Source organism: Oreochromis aureus, linkage group 10 (assembly GCF_013358895.1).
Source record: "Oreochromis aureus strain Israel breed Guangdong linkage group 10, ZZ_aureus, whole genome shotgun sequence".
Lineage (NCBI taxonomy): Eukaryota > Metazoa > Chordata > Actinopteri > Cichliformes > Cichlidae > Oreochromis > Oreochromis aureus.
Window position 1 is genome coordinate 18,071,343 of NC_052951.1, and position 26,201 is coordinate 18,097,543.

Below are 26,201 nucleotides of genomic sequence, written 5' to 3' on the forward strand. Positions count from 1 at the left end.
TGTCTCCTCATTTTCATGTTTGGCTCTGTAATGCCTAAACACTGAGGAGGTGCTTTTGTTTGTGTAAGAAATGCAGAACAGATGTGACATTTAACCTGCAAAAAATGAAATAAATAATTTACACTGCAGGTCACATACTTGAACTCCTCCACTTGGGGCAGGAACTCATCCCCGACCCGGAGTGGGCACTCCACCCTTTTCCGGCTGAGAACCATGGCCTCAGATTTGGAGGTGCTGATCCTCATTCCCGCTGCTTCACACTCGGCTGCGAACCGTTCCAGTGCGAGCTGGAGGCCTTCACCTGATGAAGCCAACAGAACCACATCATCCGCAAAAAGCAGAGATAAGATTCTGAGGCCACCAAAGTGAAGGCCCTCCGCCACTTGGCTGTGCCTAGAAATCCTGTCCATAAAAATTATGAACAGAACCGGTGACAAAGGGCAGCCCTCGCGGAGCCCATCACCCACCGGGAACAAGTCCGACTTATTGCCGGCAATGCGAACCAAACTCTTGCAACGGTTGTATAGGGATCGAATGGCCCGTAGCAATGGGCCAGACACCCCATACTCCCGCAACACCTCCCACAGGACACCCCGAGGGACACGGTCGAATGCCTTCTCCAAGTCCACAAAACACATGTAGACTGGTTGGGCAAACTCCCATGCACCCTCAAGTATCCTTGAGAAGATAAAGAGCTGGTCCAGTGTTCCGCGACCAGGAAGAAAACCGCATTGTTCCTCCTGTATCCGAGGTTTGACTAGCAGACGAACTCTCCTTTCCAGCACCCTGGCATAGACTTTCCCAGGGAGGCTGAGGAGTGTGATCCCCTGTAGTTGGAACACACCCTCCGGTCTCCCTTCTTAAAGATGGGGACCACCACCCCGGTCTGCCAGTCCAGGGTACTGCCCTTGATCTCCACGCAACATTGTAGAGGCGTGTCAACCAGGACAGCCCTACAACATCCAGAGCCTTCAGGAACTCGGGTGGACCTCATCAACACCAGGGCTCTGCCACCAAGAGTTGTTTAACTGCCTCAGTGACCTCGCCCCTGGAAATTGGCGGGTCATTCCCTCATCCCCAGACTCTGCTTCCTCCTCGGAAGATGTGTCAGTGGGATTAAGGAGGTCCTCGAAGTATTCCTTCCACCGCCTGACAATTTTCTCAGTCGACGTCAGCAGCACTCCGCCAGCACTATACACAGTGCAGGTAGAGCACCGCTTTCCCCTCCCAAGACACCTGACGGTTTGCCAGAATCTCTTCGAGGCAGTCCGAAAGTCTTTTTCCATGGCCTCTCCGAACTCCTCCCACACCCGAGTTTTTGCTGAAGCCACTGCCCGAGCTGCATTCCTCTTGGCCTGTCGTTACCTGTCGGCTGCCTCCGGAGTCCCACAGGCTAACCAAGCCCGATAGGACTCCTTCTTCAGCCTGGTGGCTCCCTTCACCTCTGGTATCCACCATTTGGTTCGGGGGTTACCACCACGGCAGGCACCAACCACCTTGCGGCCGCAGCTCAATGCAGCAGCTTCGGTGATGGAGATGCTGAACATGGTCCATTCGGACTCAATGCCCCCAGTCTCCCTCGGAATGCTGTTGAAGCTCTGCCGGAGGTGTGCGTTGAAGATCTCGCGGACTGGGGCCTCTGCTAGACATTCCCAGCACACCCTCACTCACGCGCTTAGGCGCACCGGGTCTGTCCAGCGTCCTCCCCGCCACCTGATCCAACTCACCACCAGGTGGTGATCAGTTGACAGCTCAGGCCCTCTCTTTACCCGAAGTGTCCAGAACATATGGTCGCAGGTCTGGTGATACGATTACAAAATCGATCATCGACCTGCGGCCTCAGAGCGCCCTGGTGCCACGTGCACTTACGGACACTCTTATGTTTGAACAAGGTGTTCGTTATGGCCAAACTGTGATTTGCACAGAAGTCCAATAACAAAACACTGCTCGATTCAGATCAGGAGGCCGTTCCTCCCAATCACGCCCCTCCAGGTCTCGCTGTTGTTACCCACGTGAGCATTGAAGTCTCCCAGCAGGACAACAGAGTCTCCAGGTGGGGCACCTTCCAGCACGCCCCCAGAGACTCTAAGAAGGCTGGGTACTCTGAACTGCCACTCGGGCGCATAAGCGCAGATGACAGTCAGGACCCGTTCCCCGACCCTGAGGCGCAGGGAACAAACCCTCTCATCCACCGAAAACCCCAACGCATCGGCAGCAAGCCGAGGGATATTAGAATACCCACCCCAGCCCGCCGCCTCACCAGGGGCAACTCCAGACTGAGACAGAGTCCAGCCCCTCTCTAGGAGACTGGTTCCAGAGCCCAAGCCATGCGTGAGGTGAGCCCGACTATATCTAGCCGGTACCTCTCAACCTCACGCACTAACTCAGGCTCCTTCCCCACCAGAGAGGTGACATTCCATGTCCCTATTGCCAGTCTTGGCAGCCGGGGGTCACTCCGCCAGGGCCTCCGCTCCTGGCCGCCGCCCGGCACACAATGCACCCGACCCCTATGGCGCCTCCTGCAGGTGGTGGGCCTGCGGGAGGATGGGCCCATGTCTCCTCTTCGGGCTGGGCCCGGCCGGGCCCCATGGACTAAGGCCCGCCACCAGACGCCGCCCTGGGCACCTCCCTGCCTGGCTCCAGGGCGGGGCCCGGTAACCCTATCCCGGGCAGGGTAAACTGTTCCCTCGATGTTCTCTTCATAAGGGTCTTCTGACATATTGACTTTTAACTGAATTAACAAAGAAGCTATAATGTGTTACTTAACAGTTAATATGGGGCTGACTTATCTTTAAAACTTTTGGACATAAAAATAGCTGTTAACCGTTGTTTTCAGTCTTTTTAGGTTTTTGATAGTATTTTCATGTCTGTATAGTAAATAGCAAGTTACAGCCTGTAGGTGAATTCGTGCCTATCTTAGCTATCATAGAGCAAAACAAAGTGGTTCACCCTGGATAGGTCATTAGGTCAACACAAAGAGAGAGACAACTATACACTCTCACATGGCCAATTTATTATCATTTTTCTGTTGAGATTTTTAAAAAAATATTTTTTATAGAAAAGGATAACCAGAGGGTGATATCTTTTATCATTTCAATTTGCTGTGTCACGATTTAAAGGATAAGAACCCAAATGCAGACTCAGGAGCCAAGCAGGATTTAAGAAAAAGTAAGCTGTATCTGTGTACATAGTCACACAGTAATTGGAATTAATAAAATATTTCTAAAACTCCTTGAAATAAATGTGTACGCTTTCAGTTCAATGACATTTTTCTGAGTAATTTAAAAAACACTGTTGTGGGGTACAAAGGCACCATAAATTGTCATTGTCCCTGAACGTTTGGACTTAACTGTATTTATTCATCATCAGCCTTGAGAATAACTGATGATCTACCCCAGCTTCTCACTCCTGTGGCTTTTTGTTTGTAAATAGATGTCTGTTAAAATTTATTACTGCTTTAACAAGTGTCTGACGAAATTTATAATAAATTGTAACAGACTGACCAAGCTGAGAGATGAGAAACGTTTTTACCCTTCAGCTGTAAAGGGCTGATGAGGTATTGCTGCCACCCTGCTGGGTGGGCTAGCAGACAACATGGGCACCCAAGTTTGTGAATGCTATAACTCAAGAATGATGTGATGTAGGAGTTTCAAATTGATCCCTTTGGTGTACCTAATAAAAATCTCGAACGAGTTGAAAATCTTGTGAATGCGATTATTGAGAACAAGGCGATGTAGGACATCGATTCATTGATCTATACCTCTAACATCTACAGCAATGACAGAGCGTCATTGGGACTGGAGGAGCATGGTTGGATGGTAACAAACCATAACCATGGGGCCATTGGGACAATGGTCGCTAACTTGCACTACCAGAAGGCAACATTGGAGACATCGAGAATAGTTATGAGTGTCTTGGAATCCCACAGGCAAATGGGAACCGAAACAAGATCACCAGGAAAGCTAGAACTGGAAAATACCTGCATAGTGACAGGCAAGTTCCTGAAGAGTCAGCTGAATGCCAAGAACAAGAATGGGGCAATCAACATCTATGCCCTGCCAGTTATCAGATACCCTGCTGGGATAATAAGCTGGCCAAAAGAGGAAATAGAATCCACTGACATCAAGACAAGAAATCTCCTTGCCACGAATGGAGGGTTTCACAGCAGGTCCAGCACCATGAGATTGCACGCTAAGTGGAAGGAAGGAGGCTGAGGACTAATGAATGTCAGAACCACTATCCAGCTATCTTTGTTATTTGAAACAACAAAGATTCAACTGACTATGTGCTTACTGAATACCTCAGGCAGCAGAAACCCGAGAAAGAAAAGGAGATCCTAGGAACGACATCTGAGATCTCTATCCAGAAGAATACAGTCCTAGGGACAGTGTTGGGGAGTAACGGAATACATGTACCGCCGTTACGTATTTAGAATGCAAAATATGAGTAACTGTATTCCGTTACAGTTACCGTTTAAAAAGGTGGTATTCAGAATACAGTTACTTTGTTGAAATAAATGGATTACACAGCGGTTCTTTCCTGTTTCATATTGTCACGGGTCAGGACTGTTTGGGTTTGTTTGACAGCTACGTAATGTTGTTCCAGGCGGCAGCGTTACGGTTGCCATGGTTACAGGGTGACGCGCTCTTTCTCTGCGTGTTTCCTGGGTGAGAAAGCGCTTTGTTGTTGTTGTTGTTGTTGTGCTAAGCTAAAAGGCAGAATGCTACAGGCATGGCCCTAAAGAATGTAGCATCATGGGCAGTGTAGTCCGTGCTGCAGGGAGAATGGACTGCCATACACGTTATGTGTCTGTGAGCGAGGGAGGAGAGAAAGGAAAAGTCCGAGCTGTCACGGAGCAAAACGGGAGCTGGAAGCATGTAAATATAATAATAACCACTGCAGCCAAGAAGAGTGCCTGACGAGCCCATTTGTAAGTAAGCTATTAAGACTCAACTGTACACTGTGTTCGTGTTTTCCTCCGGAAAAAATAAGTTCCGTTGGAGCAGTCTTTCAACGCCTCTCTCTGTCTCTGGCAAGCAAAGTTGACCCAGACAACAAAGTAAAGCTAGTTTTCGGCTACCAGCCCGACACGGAACCCACCGTATTAGCCAGAGGTCCCTTTACTACGGTTCAGACCATGGACCTTCAGTATCAGTAATAAATCACAGCAATAGTACATTCACGTAGCTGTAAACAGCACGATAATATATTAAGTAATCCAAAGTATTCAGAATACGTTACTCTCATTGAGTAATGTAACGGAATACGTTACAGAATACATTTTGGGGCATGTATTCAGTATTCTGTAATGGAATACATTTTAAAAGTAACCTTCCCAACACTGCCTAGGGACAGCAAAGACCCTCAACCTCCAAGGCGGTAGAGAACCTGAGATTGAAGGCTAAAAGTCTGCCCACATGGGCAAGTGGGGAAATTAAAAAAAAATATTATTGTTCATCACAATATTTCTATCAAAACTTCAAAGTCATAGTTGTGCAAAGTTATAGACTGATGTGATAATAAAGTGTATCTTTTCACACTTTACTGACTGCTGTTTATTTCATACACTAATTGCTCATATAAAAACAGTAAACTACTTGAAACATCATCCATCCAATTGCAACATGAAATATAAAAAATGCATTGACGGTTCTGTGTATATTTTTAACAAAATTGCATTCAGATGTACTGAAATAAACATTTAAACACAATATTTACCAGATATCCAGAAGAAGACAGCTTCTCTTTAGCATCGTCTTTCAAAACAGGTAAACATAAACAGAGCTCTTCCCCCTGAGAGTAAGGTGCTTTTCTCCATCTACATAAGAGTATAGAGTCGTGATACTAGCGCAAAGGAGAGGCATCTGTGTAGACATCACTGTGCTATAGGCATCTTTACAATGGAGTTATTCAACTCAGCTCTTGGAAAAAATATAACTTTTGTACATCCTGCATTTTTCATCATAGGTGGTTTAACTGGAATCCCAAACATAACATTTTATTATGTCTTTCTATTTTTTGTTTATATTGTTTCTGTGGTGGGAAACACAGTTGTGATGGCTGTAATATGCTTGGATCATAATCTGAGAACTCCAAAGTATATTGCAGTTTTTAACCTTGCATTTGTGGACCTGTTTGGTAACACTGCCCTGGTGCCAAAGGTTCTTGACATTTTTCTGTTTGGGCACTACTTTATCCCCTACAACGATTGTTTAACATTCCTGTTTTTTTGCTACACTTGTCTATCACTGCAGTCATTTAATCTGGTGGCACTCTCGTATGACAGAATGGTGGCCATCATCTTTCCACTTCACTATCAAGTAAAGGTGACCCACAGGTTCATGTTTTCTTTGATTGCCTCTCTTTGGGTTTTTACTATTATTGCTGTACTAATTGCAGTTGGACTACTTACAAGACTTTCTTTCTGTAAATCTGTGGTTATTAATAGTTATTTTTGTGACCATGGTCAGATATACCGACTTGCTTGCAATGACCATTTCCCCAGCTATGTCATTGCTTGCTTGTACCCAGTGATTATATTTTGGCTTCCTCTAGCTTTTATCCTGTTAAGTTACCTTTATATTGGCTATACGCTGGTTAAAGTGGCCACACTTCAAGAAGGACTCAAGGCTTTTAAAACATGCATTGGCCATCTTTCATTAGTGGCAATCTATTTTATTCCACTGTTAACTACGTTTACTTTGATGGAAAAAATACAACCAAATGCTAGGATCATAAACCTGTCTTTGACTTCGGTCTTCCCTCCCATGTTGAACCCAATAATTTATGTTCTGCAAACACAAGAAATAAAAGAATCTTTAAAAAGATTATTAAAAAGGCGAGGAAAATCCAAAATAACAATTTAATATTAGTAGTGATGTGAGCATTTGTTTGCACTATATATTGTGTTTCTTTCAAGCAATCTGTCCTTTGAAATAGAATTTAAAGTAGAATTGTCTAATGTCATTATGAGTTAAGACTGTTTGCAATAAAAGAATAAGTAATTTCATAGGACTGGAGATGATTTTTTAAACAAAATGTAATCAACGATAACACAAAAAGTCTGTTAGGATGCACGTATTATTTGTGATCAAGGTGATAATGGGCTGTTTAAAAAGCAATAGTATCTAAAAAATCATTGAATGTCTGACCTATTTTTTGTCTCTGTGCTGATAATCATTTCAAAACAGAATGCAATTATTTTATCTCGGTCTAATTTTCTTCTAGGAGGGTTTTTTTTTAAATGAAGAAAGCAAATGCATATTTTGTTTTTTTTGTTTTTTTACTTTTTCATATCTACGATTTCTAATAAATTCACAGTGTCACCTTGTCTCTCTGTGAGGCAGCACACAGGCAAACACTGCTTTGACTGAGAGCCAAATATCAGCATGTAAAATGTTTGCAATGGTAGTGCTGGTGTTTATAAGGTGGAAAGTTAAGTGATGTGATTACTTTTGTAGAATCAAAACACTGGAGAAGTTGAAATTTTCACTTGATAGTGACATTAGATTAAGTCAGGGGATTATTTAAAACTATCGTCTTACAGTCAGCTAGAGCCAACATCATGTAAATATTTAAAAAGTTATACAAGCATAAAGAACTCCACTCTGACACTATCACAGCCAGCATCTGCACAGACAGTGTGGTAATGCTAAGCTAGCCAAGAACCAAGAGTGATGATAAAGCTTAGTGATTGCTGGCCTGTCAATCTTTCATACTAGCCATAAAATATATATTTTTTCAGGTTCCAGTTTTAAGTACTTTCTGATTTCCTTTTTCTCATGAAATTCCTTATCTAGCATCTTTTTTGGCCTTTTTAGCCTTTATTCAATAGTGACAGTGTAGAGAGACAGGAAAGCGGGGAAAGAGAGAGAGAGAGGAAGACATACAGCAAAGGGTGCCGCAGTCTCCCACTGAAGGAGCTGCTCAGTGCTGTCACAGTCTCATGCATGGGGTGGGAGATGTTGTCCAACAGTGATGACAGCTTAGCCACCATTCTCCTGTCACTCACCACCTCCACTGGGTCCAGAGGGCATCCTAGAACAGAGCTGGCCCTTCGGATCAGCCTGTTCAGTCTCTTCCTGTCCCCAGCAGAGATGTTGCCGCCCCAGCAGACCACACCATAAAAGATGGCTGAGGCCACCACAGAGTCATAGAAGGTCTTCAGGAGTGGGCCCTCCACTCCAAACGACCTGAGTCTCCGAAGCAGGTACAGCCTGCTCTGCCCTTTCCTGTGAGAGGGCGTCTGAGTTATGAGTCCAGTCCAGTTTGTTGTTCAGATGAACACCAAGGTACCTGTAGCTGTCCACAGCCTCGATGTCCATACCTTGGATGTTCAGTGGTTGCAGTGGAGGATGCTTGTGCCTCGCGGAAGTCTACCACCAGCTCCTTGGTTTTACTGGCATTGATCTGGAGGTAGTTCAGCTGGCACCAGTCCACAAAGTCTTGAGTCAGTCCTCTGTACTCCTTGTCGTCCCCATCAGTGATGAGGCCGACTATTGCAGAGTCATCAGAGAACTTCTGCAGGAAGCACTGGGTGGAGTTGTGGGAGAAGTCTGCAGTGTAGATGGTGAAGAGGAACGGAGCCAGAACCGCTCCTGTGGGGCCCCCGTGCTGCAGATTTCGACCCTGTCCGACACACAGCCCTGAGTCCTCACATACTGTGGTCGGTCGGTGAGGTAGTCCAAAATCCAGGTAGTGAGGTGATGGTCCACCCAGAGTTCTCCAGCTTGTCCTTCAGAACCGAGGGAAGAATGGTGTTGAAGGCACTGGAGAAATCAAAGAACATGATTCTCACAGTGCTCCCAGCGGTCTCCAGGTGAGCGAGGGAACGATGTAGGAGGTGAATGATGGCATCATCCGCTCCAATGCCAGGCTGGTAGGCAAACTGAAGTGGGTCCAGTGATGAGCTCACAAGGCGCGAAAGCTGAGCCAGGACCAACCGCTCCAGGGTCTTCATCAGGTGGGATGTCAGAGCCACCGGCCTGTAGCTGTTGAGGTCCTTGGGGCGTGAAGTCTTTGGCACTGGAACAACACAGGAAGTTTTCCAGAGCTGTGGGACTCTTCCCAGCCTCAGGCTCAGGTTGAAGAGGTGCTCCATCACACCACACAGTTGGTCTGCGCAGGACCTGACGACCCTCGAGCTGATGCCATCTGGACCCGCTGCCTTCTTGGCTTTAATCCTCCTCAGTTCCCTCCTAACCTGGGTGGTTGAGAGAGACAGGCTGGAGCCTTGTGTTGAGTGTGTATTGGATGCTGTTGTTGGGGGTGGGGAGGAGTGAGCAGGGTGAATAGAGGAGGTGTGAAGTGTCTGAGGTGTCAGAGGTGGAACAGCAGCAGTGGGGGTGGCTGAGTCTGCAGCCGATGTTGGAGACTGCCTCATGGCTGAATCAAATCTGTTGAAGAAATGATTCAGTTCATTTGCCCACCTCACATCCCTCCCAGGCAGAGAGTTCTGATGTTTGTGGCCTGAGATGGTTCTGAGGCCTCTCAGACTTCACCAACATTGTTTTGCTGAAGCTGGTTCTCCATCTTCTGCCTGTAGCTGTCCTTCCCATTCCTTATCAGTCCCCTAAGCTCTCTCTGCACCCTTTTCAACTCCTCTTTGTCTCTGGATTTGAAGGCCCTCCTCTTCTGCTTGAGGACAGCTTTAATTTCTGAAGTAATCCAGGGTTTGTTGTTGGAGAAACACCGTACAGTCCTGGTAGGTACGGTGTTATCCACACAGAAATTAATATAGTCAGTAATGCATGTAGTAAGACTGTCGATGTCCTCTCCGTGGTCGCCACAGATCACCTCCCACACAGTCGACTCAAAACAATCCTTAAGAGCCTCCTCGCCTCCTCCGACCATCTCTGCACTGTGCGGGTGGCTGGTGGCTCCCTGCGCACTAAGGGCTCATACACAGGGACAAGGTGCACCAGGTTGTGATCAGATCTGCCTAGGGGAGGAGAGGTGATGAACTGTATGCCTCTTCAGCATTGGCATACAGTAAGTCCAGTGTTTTATTGTCTCTGGTTGGGCAGGTCACATACTGGGTGAAGGTGGGCAGTGTGGAGTCCAGTGAGGCATGATTGAAGTCCCCTGATATTATGAGAAGGGCTCTCGGAGATTGTGTTTGCAGTCTGCTGACCACAGAGTGGAGAGAGTCACAGGCTGCATCCGCGTTGGCGAGGGGGGACATACGCTGTTATCGCGATAACATGCGAGAATTCCCGGGCAGGTAGTATGGACGCATGCTAACGGCTAACAGCTCAATGTCTCTGCTGCAGAGTTGTTCTTTACAGTGATGTGCCCAGGGTTACACCATCTGTCATTCACAAACACTGCCAGTCCCCTCCTTTCCTCTTACCGCTCTCTCTCGTCCCTGTCCGCTCGCAGTATCTGGAATCCCGGTAGTGTCACGCCGTGTCCGGAGTTAGCGGTGTTAGCCACGACTCCGTTAGCATCATGATGCTACATTGCCGGTACTCCTCTGTGACCAGGTTAGCGACGTTAGCTCATCCATCTTATTGGGCAAAGATCGTACATTTCCAATAATTACAGAAGGAAGAGATGGTCGATAACGTCTCCTTCTCGGGCGACGGCGCTCCTTCCCAGCACGACACCCCGTCTTTTCTTCCTCAGTTCACTGGGAATGTCGAGTCTGTCCGCCGGCAGTACCGCTGCGGGACGCAGCGCTAACAGCTGATCCCTACTGTAAACAAAGGATCCCTGCTCTGGGTCCCCAGACACGGGTGAAAAAAATAGAAAAAAACTAAGAAAAACAACCAGAACTAGCACAAAACGGTAGAACATGGTTGCAGAGTCTAATTACTAATACGTTAGTTATAAAAATTACTAGAAGAAAAAAGATAAGAAGGAAAGAAACTCAGAATGAGCAGAGCTGCTGTAACAGGCTGCCGCACACGGGGGGCGCCGGAAGTGTAAAAAATGAATCACCGACAAAACTAATTTTTCTATTCCGAAATTAAAAATTCTCTTATGAAGTGAGACATACAGAGTAGCAAGTTCCATCCATCCATCTTCTTCCCCTTATCTCTGGCTGGGTCGCGGGGGCAGCAGTCTAAGCAGAGAAGCCCAGACCTCCCACTCCCCAGCCCCTCCTCCAGCTGATCTGGGGGACACCAAGGCATTCCACACCACCACAGGAGGCATCTTTGTCAGATGCCCGAACCATCTCAACTGGCTCCTTTCGATGTGGAGGAGCAGCGGCTACACTCTGAGCCCCTCTCGGATGACTGAACTTCTCACCCTATCTCTAAGGGAGAGGCCAGCCACCCTTTGAAAGAATGAGATTGCAAATACAAGCGGTGGAAATGGGCTTCCTCCAGTCACCAACCACAACTCGTGACCATAGTTGAGGGTAGGGACGTGGGTCGACCCGGTAAATTGAGAGCTTTGCTTTTACACTCAGCTCCCTCTTCACCACAACAGACCGCTGCAACATCTGCATCACTGCAGCTGCAGCACCAATCCGTCTGTCAATCTTCCGCTACCTTATCCCGTCACTCGTGAACAAGACCCTGAGGCTGTGTCCACACTAGCCTGGATAGTTTTTTAATCGGTGACAAAGGGCAGCATTGTCATTGTCCATTCGTGCACAATGTCCCCAGTCTCCCTTGGAATGCTGTTGAAGCTCTGCTGGAGGTGTGCATTAAAGATCTCACGGACTGGGGCCTCTGCTAGGCATTCCCAGCACACCCTCACTATATGTTTAGGCACGGTAGGTCCGCCCATCAATGAGACCAGGAGTAAACAGATGGTTCTGTGTGATGGGCATGTGTACTGATGCAGAGATGTACTTAAAATGACTCCTGAATTGTGACCAAATCCTTAGACTAGACTGTACCACAGGATTTTTTGTGAAATGAGAAGGCTTAAGTGGTAGTGGAGAGAACAATAAAGCTTCTAAGGATGAGGAAGTGCACGACAGGCGCTCCAGTTTACACCACAGCAATTCTTGAGATTCAAGCCAATGGGTCAATTTGTGAATATGAGAGGACCAATAGTAAAATAAAAAGTTAGGCAAGGCAAGACCACCATCAAACGTCAGTCTCTGTAATAATGATTTCCTCACCCTGGGATGTTTCCCTCCCCACAAAAACGATATAACTAGCTGGTCTAACTTTTTGAAGAAAGCTTTAGGTAAAAATATAGGAATACTCTGAAACAGAAATAACAATCGAGGCAAAATGTTCATCTTTACAGCATTGATCCGACCAATTAGGGACAAAGGTAGCGAATTCCATCTCTGAAAATCTGATTGAATTTGAGTGATTAAAGGGGAGAAATTGGAAGAGTATAAAGAAGACAAAGTACGAGTTACGTTAACTCCCAAATATTTAAAGCCGGCAGGGCTAAGTCTAAAAGGAATGTCAGATTGTTTAAGTGTAAGACTTAAAGAATTTATTTTAAGAAGATTTATTTTGTAACCTGACAGAGAGCCGAACTTGTTTAATAGAGACACAATTGATGGTATCAGAAACATATAGAAGCAGGTCATCTGCATATAAAGACAATTTTAAGTCAAGGCCTGACCGGGAAATACCATGAAAATGAGGAAGGGCCTTCAAAGCTATAGATAGGGGTTCAATTACAATAGCAAAAAGTAGGGGGGACAGGGGGCAACCCTGTCTCGTGCCGCATGACAATGAGAAATAGCCAGAGGAAACACCATTTGTATAGACACTGGCTTGGGGTGCCTTGTACAACAGTCGAATCCATGAAATGAATCTGTCCTTGAAACCAAATCTTTGTAAGACCGCAAAGAGAAAGCTCCACTCTACACGATCGAAAGCTTTCTCAGCGTCATGTGAGATAACTACTTCTGGATTAGTGGTCGAGTGTCGGGAAAGAATGACATTCAAAAGCATGCGAACATTAAAGAACAGCTGGCGGCCTTTAATAAAGCCATTCTGTTCATCTGAAATAATAGTAGGAAGAACCTTTTCAAGGCCAACTGCTAAAATTTTAGCCAAGACTTTAACATCCACATTCAGCAGTGAAATAGGCCTATATGAGGTGCAAGACGTAGGATCCTTACCCTTCTTTAAAAGAACAGTAATTAGTGCTTGAGACAATGTAGGGGGCAATAGACCATGTTCAAAAGATTCATTATACACTGAAAGAAGTAGTGGGGCTAACTTGTCTATAAATGTTTTAAAAAATTCAACTGAGAACCCGTCAGGTCCTGGTGCCTTACTATTGTGCTTGGCCTTGATTACATGCACAATTTCATCCAACCTAAAAGGGGCATCTAATTGTTCAGCTATAACAGGATCGACAGTGGGCATTGTAAGACCGTTAAAAAAAGAATCCACCTCAGAGGCGTCAGCAGCAGATTCAGATTCATATAGGGAGGAATAATACTTCTTAAACAACTCATTTACTTCCTTTGAATCAGAGACCAAGTTGCCTGCCGTATCTTTAATTTGAGAAATTAATCGAGAAGAGGCCTGACGTTTTAACTGATGGGCCAAAAGCCTTCTGGACTTATCACCATGTTCATAATATGTCGCACGCGCACGAAGTAAAAGGCGCTCAGCATCTGCCGTAGAAAATAAATCAAATTCGGTCCGCAAGTCAAGTCGTCTTTTATGCAAATCAGGAGTGGGACTGGCTACAACCTGTCCATCTATGTCACAAATTTGTGTAGTCAAAGTTTGAAGTTTGGCTTTGTGGTTTTTAGTGAATGGGCAGAGAAAGAAATTATTTGCCCATGCACATATGCTTTAAGAGATTCCCAAAGCAATGACCTCGTAACAGTATCGCTGTCGTTAAACACCATAAATTCATCAATTGAGGATTTGATAAAGGTAACAAATCCCTCATCCGAAAACAACAAAGAGTTAAATCTCCAGGGTGAGGAAAAAGAGGACTGGGCTATGAGCTTGATGTCAACGCTAAGTGGTGCGTGATCGGAAATGACAATTGGATGATATGTAGATGACAGTACTTTTGGAATAAGGGAACCGTCCACAAAAAAATAATCAATCCGCGAAAAGGACTGATGTACCTGAGAAAAGAAAGAGTACGCTCTGGTAGTAGGGTTAGAAAACCTCCAGGGATCTACAAAACCATTCTGAAACATTGGTACATTGTACACGGTGCCTACAACAACCAAATATCTCCCGTTTTTGTCAGCTTTAATCTCAGAGGCTGTAAACTGTACCCTTCTGTTTATTAAGATCGCCACCCCTGGCTTTTGAATTAAACACTGAATGGAATGTATGTCCCACCCATGGGCACCTGAGCCTAAGATGATCCCTATTTCATAAATGGGTCTCTTGCAAAACATTACATCACTCTTTAGACATTTAAGATGCGAGAATATTTTAGATCGTTTAATTGGGCTATTCATACCTTTGACATTCCAAGTTAAAAATCTAATACCACTATTACCTAAGGACTGACCTGAAGTGCTGATCATTGCAGAAAGATAAAAGAGAAAATACTTATTTCTTCACCCCCAAAGAAAGAACAAGTGGGAAAAACACATTCACACAAACACACAAACCAAAACCACAACAACAGAAGTACAGCTTCAGAATAAAAATAATAATAACACGTCAAACACACCGTGCCGCCTCCCCCCTGCACAGCAAAAAGACCCATCCCCAAACGATGGAGACGGCAGTGCACGCTCCCACCCGGATCAATCTGAACAAAAACGCTCCCGACTACAAAACGAACCGTGTCAAACTAAAGCTCCAACAGAGTCATTTCTGAATAAATTAAAAGGCACAAATAAAATAAAAATAACACAATTATATTTTACTATTAGACAGGTAAAACAAAACAAGTGTTTGGCAGAGTAACAAACTTACCTTACCACAATGATGTTTGGATTTGGATCATTTGCTATTTCAAACAAACAAAAAAAATAAACATTGTCCCGCTATGTTTTTATCGCATGGTTATTGTCTTAATATATTCCTTGGCCTCTTCTGGCGAGACGAAGTCACACTGCATTCCTTGATAAGTGATCCGTAGCCTTGCCGGATAGAGGATCCCAAATCGGACTCCCTGGATGCCGCGAAGCTGCCGACGGACCTCATTGAAAGCCGCATGGGCCCGCGCTAGCGGTGTGGTCGGGGAACACAGAAATGGTCATATTATTTATCTGTACCCTCTGCAGCTCCCTGGCCTTCTGGAGAATCCTAGCACAGTCTGCGTAATAGTGCAGCTTCACAACCATAGCGCGGGGACGTTCATCGGTGTTAGGTTCGGTGGGCTCTGTCTACAAGCGGCTCCTTCCCAAGCTGAAATGCCTCCATCAACAGCACGGACACGTGTAGCAGACAGGATGTTCTCCTCTGGCACACCAACAATGCGTATATTATTGCGGCGAGACCTGGACTCCAAATCCTCGGATTTATTCTCCAATTTGGCCAACTCCTTTCACATCGCATTCACTTTGGCTTGGAGGTGGACAATATCATCCGTGCATGTAGAGAGAGACTGCTCCATCTCCGTAACTGTGCTTCTGAGGCCAGCGAATTCCTGCCGCATGGTCGTTATGTCTGAGGAAAGGTCCGTTTTTAGTTGCTGTATGTCGGACCTGATAGACGTGAGATTCTCTGCAAAGGCTGCCATCAGTTCCTTTTTAAACAGTGCTGTAATTTTTTCATGAAGTTCAGAGAGGAGTTCAGGCTTCGCGAACTTCTCCGTATCGACGAGCAGCGTGTCGGGCGACCCAGGCAGTGGCGAAGTTTTACCACGAGGCGGGGATGCAGTGTTAGCAGCAGGCCGCAAGTTCGGCTGAGAGGTGTTTGCGCTCTTATTAACCTTAGGCGACATTCTAAACGCAAAAAGCAAAAAGAGCCTTGTCTCGGAACTATACAAAACAGTTGATATATTAAAAAAAACCCGTCAAAATGTGCCTGGAAATACTAGATAATAACTAGACTCTGTAGGAGCTGCGCCATGTTCACATAAACCGCACTGAACATGATTCTAACTGTGCTTTGCATAACAGACAGCACAGAGCCACAACAAGGCCTGAGAAGAGGACAAATAGAAAGAGACAGAGAAAGAGAGAGAGTTTCCTTCAGCTTACTGTAAAGAGTGTTAAAAAACTTTAATATTTTATCTATCAGAAATACAATTTGTTAGTTTTGGCTGTTATATATATATATATATGTATAAATGATTTTTAAAATTTATTCTGAATTAATATTGCTGTTTATTTAGTTTGTATTATTCTTACAGTTTACTATTTTTTCCAATAATTATTTCATTTTGTTACAAAAAGGAAATTAATCAGCTGTGACACCTCACTGACATTTGAATGCATGAATATTCAGTTTATGACCATGTGACACAACTTCCAGTGATGGAGGTAAAATATAAATGACACTCTTTGCAGCTTAGAGGCACACATGATAGCGTTTGTTGTGAGTTTAATTACAGCAAATGTTGTTAAGCAACTGTCTGATATTCTGTTATATGTATAGTTATATACTTTGCACATGTAGGAGGAAACGTTCCAATGGGTTTAGAGCAGAAATTAATTATTGGATTTAATGCCACATTTGTTCACCCAGGAAGATTCTATCTTGGTGGGTTTTCTGACATGGCTCATGATAATTATTACTATATCTTCCTGTGTTTTGTCTACATATTTACTGTTGTAGGAAATGTTTTGCTCATTTTAATTATTTTTCTGATAAAGACTCTTCATACTCCGAAATACTTGATTGTGTTCAACCTGGCTTTGACAGATTTGTGTGGGAGCACAGCTCTCATCCCAAAACTGTTAGACACATTTCTGTTTGACAGAAGATACATTCTCTATGAGGCTTGCTTAAGTTATATGTTCTTTGTTTTGTTCTTTGCAAGTATTCAGTCATGGACACTTGTCATTATGGCATATGACAGATTTATAGCCATTTGTTTCCCTTTAAGGTACCATAGTATTGTGACTAAAACATCTATTGCTGCAATGCTAGCCTTTGAATGGGTGCTTATAACAAGCATCATGGCATCTACTGTTGGGCTTATTGATCGCCTTTCCTTCTGTGGATCTTTTGTGGTGAAAAGCTTTTTCTGTGATCATGGACCTGTGTTTTATCTGGCATGCAATGATACATCTTTAAACCGCATAATGGCATATGTTGCCTTAGTTAGTTTCATCTGTATTCCTCTAATATTAATAGCGTTTACTTATGTTTGCATTTCCATAGCACTGAGCAGAATTGCGTCAGGAGAGGAACGACTCAAAGCACTGAAAACTTGTACTTCTCATGTGATTCTAGTTGCTGTTTTCTTTTTGCCATTGGTGGGAACAAACATAGCTGCAGTGGCCTCCTATATTCATCCTAATGCCAGGATCATAAACTCAACTTTGGCATACACCATACCAGCTTTGCTTAATCCTATTATATATGCTTTAAAGACAGAAGAAGTGATGAATGCTGTCAAGAAGCTTTGGAAAAAAACCCCGTTTATAAACACAGCATAAAAATGATGAACTTATTTCACGTTTCCCTGACATAAAATCACTCTGTTACAGAATCTTCTTCACAATACCCGCTGTTTTGAAAAAGCTCAGTACATTATAAAAGATAACTCACACCCTGGGCACTCCCTGTTTGAACTTTTGCCCTCGGGCAGACGGTACGGAGCAGTTAGTGTAAGGACAAACAGACTCAAACACAGCTTTTACCCAAACGCAATAACATGTCTGAACGCTGCTACTAAAAAAATGTCCATCACGGCACTCTTGAAATGATCTATACACTGACTGAAGCATGTGTGTGGGAATGTATGTGAATGTTTGCTCATACTATTCTTATTAGCACTTTAAGTATTTTATTTATTGATTTATTAAATTTTATTGTTTTCATTTATATTTTCACATTTTTATGGATGATGCACTGATCAGAGACCACTTTTAATTTCGTTGTACAATTGGACAATGACAGTAAAGACTTTCTGATTCTGATAAGCTGCACAGTTATTGTTATCTGTACTTACTATCATACATATATATATATGTGTGTGTGTGTGTGTGTGTGTTGGCATACAGTAAATTTGCCAGCCAAATAAAATAAGCGATGTTGAAATGGTAGTGTTTTTTCTATATTTTAACAGTTTTGGCATCCCATCATATGAAACTTAACAGTTAACAGATATACTGTATATATATAACTGTTATACTGTTATGAAACAATGATTTAATCCTCAAATTAAAAATCAGCCAATTAAAAAATGAATTTGCAGATTTTAAATTATGTATTTGTTCCTTCATAATTCTTTTTTCCCCCCAAAATTTCAAATGTGCAAACTCTGCATGATTTCATCTCCCAGTTACATGTTTACTTTTGCCATCCAAATAACATACTTCACACTTCACAATCATAATCAAACAGGAGCTTAAATAATAATAATAGTAATAGATAGTTATCTTAATTGGTATATAGACTAAGGTGACTGCCCTGAGACATGAGGTTAATGCGAGAGACTTTAATGTTGCAAACATAACGAAATTGTTTAATAATAAATAATTACCACACTCCCTTACACGGTACATTAAATTTAAATAATAGATAAATAATGTAAATAACGTCAGGATGCAGTGTGTGAGGATCCAAAATGCAGATGCAGGTGGAGCTTGACTAACGCCAAGCCGTTTATGAACTGATATGAAAACCACATGATGCAAAACATGAAACTAAACCGAAAAACAAATGCAAACTATAGAATTCACTAGAGCAGGGGTAGGCAACTCCAGGCCTTGAGTACCGGTGTCCTGCATGTTTTGGATGTGTCCTCGATCCAGCACAGCTGATTTAAATGGCTACATTACCTCCTCAACATGTCTTGACGTTCTCCAGAGGCCTGGTAATGAACTAATCATTTGATTCAGGTGTGCTGACCCAGGGTGAGATCTAAAACCTGCAGGACACCGGCACTCAAGTTCTGGAGTTGCCTACACCTGCACTAGAGAGCTGAGACACAATTGGACCAGGCAACAGAATAATGTTGGGGAACTGAGCAGTACACTCTGAATCAGGACAAAGGAAGACTGAGACAGTATATACAGGAGGAGAACTGGAGACACATAGGAAACACAAATCGGGAATATTGAGGAATAACAAGACAAGGGAAGTAACCTCGACACAACACACACAAGACAAAAGACTTTCACAATAAAACAGGAAAGAAGAGGCAGAATATAAACAGAGACTGCAAAGGATAAAATAAATTATAAAGGAAACTATAGTATACTATTGACATACAAGAAGACTCAAACAGCATAAGAGATTCTCAATAACAAAGGAATCACAAAACCCAAAAGAACTGTAATATAAAACCCTGGGTCTAAAACCCAGGGATCCTTAAATAATTTAAATGAATTTGTTGGCACTAATCTACTTTTCCGGGCACATACGCTTATGTTGCTATGGATGTTTCTTACAGTTAGATTCATAGTGACACATTTCATTTTGCGATTGATTTACTTTTTTTTTTAAATGAAAACTGTGTCAAAGCTTTGATTGCAACCATAGATCCAGTTATAAAATATGCATATTAATTAACTTTTCAAAGAACAATAGTAATTGAATTTATTATGTAAAGAAAACAGACTACTAAATGAAAGATGTAGGTTTTAACCTGTTTATCTTCAAGTATGCCTTACCTTGCCTTGCTTTGTCATGACTTAGATTCTAATTTCCTGGCACTATTCCTTGGATGCATGAAATATCAATATAAATCCAAAAATAAAGAGAGCACATTAAAATATTTAATGTAAAATAACATGAAAAATCAGTTTATTTAATGAATACGGTTGTTAAATTGTGTAATTTTATTGTTAAAAAACAATTTTATTGTTAAAAACAATAAAATTACAATAAAATTACACACGATTTCATGTTGATTTAAAGCTAAAGCATCTGTATTTTAATTTATCATGCTAAATTACAATAATCTTCTGTATTTTACCTCCTGAAAAGCTAAGTATTTTTATGTGATGTTAAATTTATATAATTTTATGATATTACACTGAAACCTGAGCTGCCACCCAGTGAGTAGAAAATAACATGGACATTAATCTACCCAATTAATGCCCATGTGACATAGTTACTCTGCTGCATCACAGTCTTAGAGGTAAAATACAAATACCAGGTTGGTCATGAGACGCCTCACTTTAGTGCACTGCTTATGTAGTTTCATTACAGCAACTTTGGATCAGATGCTTCCCTTTGCGTTATATGCTTTTATCTGCGATTTTTATGACTAAGGAAACCTATTTGTAATGGACTCAGACGAAGAAGCCACTACTAAGTTTAATAACACATTTGTTCGCCCTGCAAAATTTTATCTCAGTGGGTTTTCCAACATCCCTCATGTCAAATATTTCTATGTTTTCCTGTGTTTTGTCTACATCATGACTGTTTTGGGTAATGGCTTTCTTCTCTCAGTTATTTGGCTGGTGAAGACTCTTCATACTCCTAAATACATGATTGTGTTCAACATGGCTTTGACAGATTTGTGTGGGAGCACAGCTCTCATCCCAAAACTGTTAGACACATTTCTGTTTGACAGGAGATACGTCGTTTATGAGGCCTGCTTAAGTTATATGTTCTTTGTTTTGTTCTTTGCAAGTATTCAGTCATGGACACTTGTCATTATGGCATATGACAGATTTATAGCCATTTGGTTCCCTTTAAGGTACCATAGTATTGTGACTAAAACATCTATTGCTGCAATGCTAGCCTTTGAATGGTTGCTTATAACAACCATTGTGGCATCTACTGTTGGGCTTATTGATCGCCTTTCCTTCTGTGGATCTTTTGTGGTGAAAAGCTTTTTCTGTGATCATGGACCTGTGTTTTATCTGGCATGCAATGATACATCTTTAAACCGCATAATGGCATATGTTGCCTTAGTTAGTTTCATCTGTATTCCTCTAATATTAATAGCGTTTACTTATGTTTGCATTTCCATAGCACTGAGCAGAATTGCGTCAGGAGAGGAACGACTCAAAGCACTGAAAACTTGTACTTCTCATGTGATTCTAGTTGCTATTTTCTTTTTGCCATTGGTGGGAACAAACATAGCTGCAGTGGCCTCCTATATTCATCCTAATGCCAGGATCATAAACTCAACTTTGGCATACACCATACCAGCTTTGCTTAATCCTATTATATATGCTTTAAAGACAGAAGAAGTGATGAATGCCGTCAAGAAGCTTTGGAAGCTTTCCCTGACATAAAATCGCTCTGTTACAGAATCTTCTTCACAATACCCGCTGTTTTAAAAAAGCTCAGAACATTATAAAAGATAACTCACACCCTGGGCACTCCCTGTTTGAACTTTTGCCCTCGGGCAGACGGTACGGAGCAGTTAGTGTAAGGACAAACAGACTCAAACACAGCTTTTACCCAAACGCAATAACATGTCTGAACGCTGCTACTAAAAAAATGTCCATCACGGCACTCTTGAAATGATCTATACACTGACTGAAGCATGTGTGTGGGAATGTATGTGAATGTTTGCTCATACTATTCTTATTAGCACTTTAAGTATTTTATTTATTGATTTATTAAATTTTATTGTTTTCATTTATATTTCCATATTTTTATGGATGATGCACTGATCAGAGACCACTTTTAATTTCGTTGTACAATTGGACAATGACAGTAAAGACTTTCTGATTCTGATAAGCTGCACAGTTATTGTTATCTGTACTTACTATCATACATATATATATATGTGTGTGTGTGTGTGTGTGTGTGTTGGCATACAGTAAATTTGCCAGCCAAATAAAATAAGCGATATTGTTATCTGTACTTACTATCATACATATATATATGTGTGTGTGTGTGTGTGTGTGTGTGTGTGTGTGTGTGTGTGTGTTGGCATACAGTAAATTTGCCAGCCAAATAAAATAAGCGATATTGTTATCTGTACTTACTATCATACATATATATATGTGTGTGTGTGTGTGTGTGTGTGTGTGTGTGTGTGTGTGTGTGTGTGTGTTGGCATACAGTAAATTTGCCAGCCAAATAAAATAAGCGATATTGTTATCTGTACTTACTATCATACATATATATATGTGTGTGTGTGTGTGTGTGTGTGTGTGTGTGTGTGTGTGTGTGTGTGTGTGGCATACAGTAAATTTGCCAGCCAAATAAAATAAGCGATATTGTTATCTGTACTTACTATCATACATATATATATGTGTGTGTGTGTGTGTGTGTGTGTGTGTGTGTGTGTGTGTGTGTGTGTGTGTGTTGGCATACAGTAAATTTGCCAGCCAAATAAAATAAGCGATATTGTTATCTGTACTTACTATCATACATATATATATGTGTGTGTGTGTGTGTGTGTGTGTGTGTGTGTGTGTGTGTGTGTGTGGCATACAGTAAATTTGCCAGCCAAATAAAATAAGCGATGTTGAAATGGTAGTGTTTTTTCTATATTTTAACAGTTTTGGCATCCCATCATATGAAACTTAACAGTTAACAGATATACTGTATATATATAACTGTTATACTGTTATGAAACAATGATTTAATCCTCAAATTAAAAATCAGCCAATTAAAAATGAATTTGCAGATTTTAAATTATGTATTTGTTCCTTCATAATTCTTTTTTCCCCAAAATTTCAAATGTGCAAACTCTGCATGATTTCATCTCCCAGTTACATGTTTACTTTTGCCATCCAAATAACATACTTCACACTTCACAATCATAATCAAACAGGAGCTTAAATAATAATAATAGTAATAGATAGTTATCTTAATTGGTATATAGACTAAGGTGACTGCCCTGAGACATGAGGTTAATGCGAGAGACTTTAATGTTGCAAACATAACGAAATTGTTTAATAATAAATAATTACCACACTCCCTTACACGGTACATTAAATTTAAATAATAGATAAATAATGTAAATAACGTCAGGATGCAGTGTGTGAGGATCCAAAATGCAGATGCAGGTGGAGCTTGACTAACGCCAAGCCGCTTTATGAACTGATATGAAAACCACATGATGCAAAACATGAAACTAAACCGAAAACAAATGCAAACTATAGAATTCACTAGAGCAGGGTAGGCAACTCCAGGCCTTGAGTACCGGTGTCCTGCATGTTTTGGATGTGTCCTCGATCCAGCACAGCTGATTTAAATGGCTACATTACCTCCTCAACATGTCTTGACGTTCTCCAGAGGCCTGGTAATGAACTAATCATTTGATTCAGGTGTGCTGACCCAGGGTGAGATCTAAAACCTGCAGGACACCGGCACTCAAGTTCTGGAGTTGCCTACACCTGCACTAGAGAGCTGAGACACAATTGGACCAGGCAACAGAATAATGTTGGGGAACTGAGCAGTACACTCTGAATCAGGACAAAGGAAGACTGAGACAGTATATACAGGAGGAGAACTGGAGACACATAGGAAACACAAATCGGGAATATTGAGGAATAACAAGACAAGGGAAGTAACCTCGACACAACACACACAAGACAAAAGACTTTCACAATAAAACAGGAAAGAAGAGGCAGAATATAAACAGAGACTGCAAAGGATAAAATAAATTATAAAGGAAACTATAGTATACTATTGACATACAAGAAGACTCAAACAGCATAAGAGATTCTCAATAACAAAGGAATCACAAAACCCAAAAGAACTGTAAATACAAAACCCTGGGTCTAAAAACCCAGGGATCCTTAAATAATTTAAATGAATTTGTTGGCACTAATCTACTTTTTCCGGGGCACATACGCTTATGTTGCTATGGATGTTTCTTACAGTTAGATTCATAGTGACACATTTCATTTTGCGATTGATTTACTTTTTTTTTTTTTTAATGAAAACTGTGTCAAAGCTTTGATTGCAACTATAGATCCAGTTATAAAATATGCATATTAATTAACTTTTCAAAGAACAATAGTAATTGAATTTATTATGTAAAGAAAACAGACTACTAAATGAAAGATGTAGGTTTTAACCTGTTTATCTTCAAGTATGCCTTACCTTGCCTTGCTTTGTCATGACTTAGATTCTAATTTCCTGGCACTATTCCTTGGATGCATGAAATATCAATATAAATCCAAAAAATAAAGAGAGCACATTAAAATATTTAATGTAAAATAACATGAAAAATCAGTTTATTTAATGAATACGGTTGTTAAATTGTGTAATTTTATTGTTAAAAAACAATTTTATTGTTAAAAACAATAAAATTACAATAAAATTACACATGATTTAATGTTGATTTTAAGCTAAAGCATCTGTATTTTAATTTATCATGCTAAATTACAATAATCTTCTGTATTTTACCTCCTGAAAAGCTAAGTATTTTTATGTGATGTTAAATTTATATAATTTTATGATATTACACTGAAACCTGAGCTGCCACCCAGTGAGTAGAAAATAACATGGACATTAATCTACCCAATTAATGCCCATGTGACATAGTTACTCTGCTGCATCACAGTCTTAGAGGTAAAATACAAATACCAGGTTGGTCATGAGATGCCTCACTTTAGTGCACTGCTTATGTAGTTTCATTACAGCAACTTTGGATCAGATGCTTCACTTTGCGTTATATGCTTTTATCTGTGATTTTTATGACTAAGGAAACCTATTTGTAATGGACTCAGACGAAGAAGCCACTACTAAGTTTAATAACACATTTGTTCGCCCTGCAAAATTTTATCTCAGTGGGTTTTCCAACATCCCTCATGTCAAATATTTCTATGTTTTCCTGTGTTTTGTCTACATCATGACTGTTTTGGGGAATGGTTTTCTTCTCTCAGTTATTTGGCTGGTGAAGACTCTTCATACTCCTAAATACATGATTGTGTTCAACATGGCTTTGACAGATTTGTGTGGGAGCACAGCTCTCATCCCAAAACTGTTAGACACATTTCTGTTTGACAGGAGATACATCGTTTATGAGGCCTGTTTAAGTTATATGTTCTTTGTTTTGTTCTTTGGAGGTGTGCAGTCATGGACGCTTGTCACGATGGCATATGACAGACTTATAGCAATTTGTTTCCCTTTAAGGTATCATAGCATTGTGACTAAAACAGCTATTACTTCAATGTTGCTGTTTATATGGCTTCTTATGTTGAGTCTAACAACATTAGTTGTTGGGCTTATTAATCGTCTTTCCTTCTGTGACTCTGTTGTGGTGAAAAGCTTTTTCTGTGATCATGGACCAATATATCGTCTAGCATGTAATGATCCATCTTTAAATATCATTATGGCAAATGTTGGTGTAAGTATAGGAGTCTTTATTCCACTAATATTCATAGGCTGCACTTATGTTTGCATTTCCATAGCGCTGAGCAAAATTGCATCAGGAGAGGAACGACTTAAAGCACTGAAAACTTGTACTTCTCACCTGATCCTTGTTGCTATTTTGTTCCTACCATTTGTAGGTACAAACATTGCTGTATGGGCCTCCTACATTCATCCTAATGCCAGAATTATAAACTCAACTTTGACACACACCATACCAGCTTTGATCAATCCTATTGTATATGCTTTAAAGACAGAAGAAGTAATGAATGCGGTCAAGAAGCTTTGGAAAAAAAAAAAAATTAGCAGTGCAGTCACAAAATGGTGAACCAAATGTTTCTATTATATTGACCCATTTGGGACTATTACAGTATACTTTTTAAAAAAAAGTTCTAGCTATTTGTGCTATAATATTACATTTAGAAATAGTGTATTATGTTATGATCTTCACTGTATATCATGTTTACATAAACTGTTTTGAATACTGTATTTTGTATGGAAAATAATTTTAACACCCACAACCCTTGAAAAAAAAGTTTTAAAAAAGCAATGAATGAATGAAAGTTGAATTTATGTACCTGATTTTTTTTTTAAAGTTATATATTTAAATATAAAAACCAGGAGGACGTTTGGAACCGTGTATTCACCTTTATTTGATCAGGAAGTAAAAGAATAATTTCTTTAGCAATAGTGTCCTTAAACATATTGTGCCATGCAGAGGAATCTTAACAAAGAAGCTGCATTGAGAGTAGTGATGTGTCGGTCGCGAACGAAACGGCTCTTAGAGCCGCCTCTTTGAAGTGAACGACGCAAGCTGGCTCCTTATTGGGAGCGTTTTTTTTTGTTTGGTTGTTTGTTTTCTCCTCCTTTCTGTCACCCTCTCTCTCGGGGGGGGGCGGTAGTTACACTCTCAGTAGCACAGGAACAGAGCGG

The 26,201-nt window shown here is 41.5% G+C and overlaps 4 protein-coding genes across 4 annotated transcripts; all 4 read left to right on the top strand.

Annotated features, from left to right (window-relative positions):
* The first annotated feature begins 5,900 nt into the window (after positions 1-5,900).
* Positions 5,901-6,866, top strand: LOC116322124 (olfactory receptor 6C4-like). The gene has a single exon (XM_031742132.2). It carries the CDS (start codon positions 5,901-5,903, stop codon positions 6,864-6,866), a length of 966 nt encoding a protein of 321 aa, XP_031597992.2.
* Positions 6,867-16,216: 9,350 nt separating this feature from the next.
* LOC120442323 (olfactory receptor 1-like) lies at positions 16,217-17,464 on the top strand. The gene has a single exon (XM_039618710.1). The coding sequence runs from the start codon at positions 16,493-16,495 to the stop codon at positions 17,462-17,464; it is 972 nt and encodes a 323-aa protein (XP_039474644.1). The 5' UTR covers positions 16,217-16,492.
* A 2,799-nt stretch (positions 17,465-20,263) lies between these two features.
* Positions 20,264-21,223, top strand: LOC120442333 (olfactory receptor 1-like). Its single transcript, XM_039618740.1, has one exon. The coding sequence runs from the start codon at positions 20,264-20,266 to the stop codon at positions 21,221-21,223; it is 960 nt and encodes a 319-aa protein (XP_039474674.1).
* Positions 21,224-24,615: 3,392 nt separating this feature from the next.
* Positions 24,616-25,596, top strand: LOC116322139 (olfactory receptor 1-like). The gene has a single exon (XM_031742151.2). It carries the CDS (start codon positions 24,616-24,618, stop codon positions 25,594-25,596), a length of 981 nt encoding a protein of 326 aa, XP_031598011.1.
* The last annotated feature ends 605 nt before the right edge of the window (positions 25,597-26,201 follow it).

Bases quoted from the DNA above. Each gene is read 5' to 3' on its own strand.
- LOC116322124 (XM_031742132.2), top strand. From the start codon at position 5,901: ATGGAGTTATTCAACTCAGCTCTTGGAAAAAATATAACTTTTGTACAT.
- LOC120442323 (XM_039618710.1), top strand. From the start codon at position 16,493: ATGGGTTTAGAGCAGAAATTAATTATTGGATTTAATGCCACATTTGTT.
- LOC120442333 (XM_039618740.1), top strand. From the start codon at position 20,264: ATGGACTCAGACGAAGAAGCCACTACTAAGTTTAATAACACATTTGTT.
- LOC116322139 (XM_031742151.2), top strand. From the start codon at position 24,616: ATGGACTCAGACGAAGAAGCCACTACTAAGTTTAATAACACATTTGTT.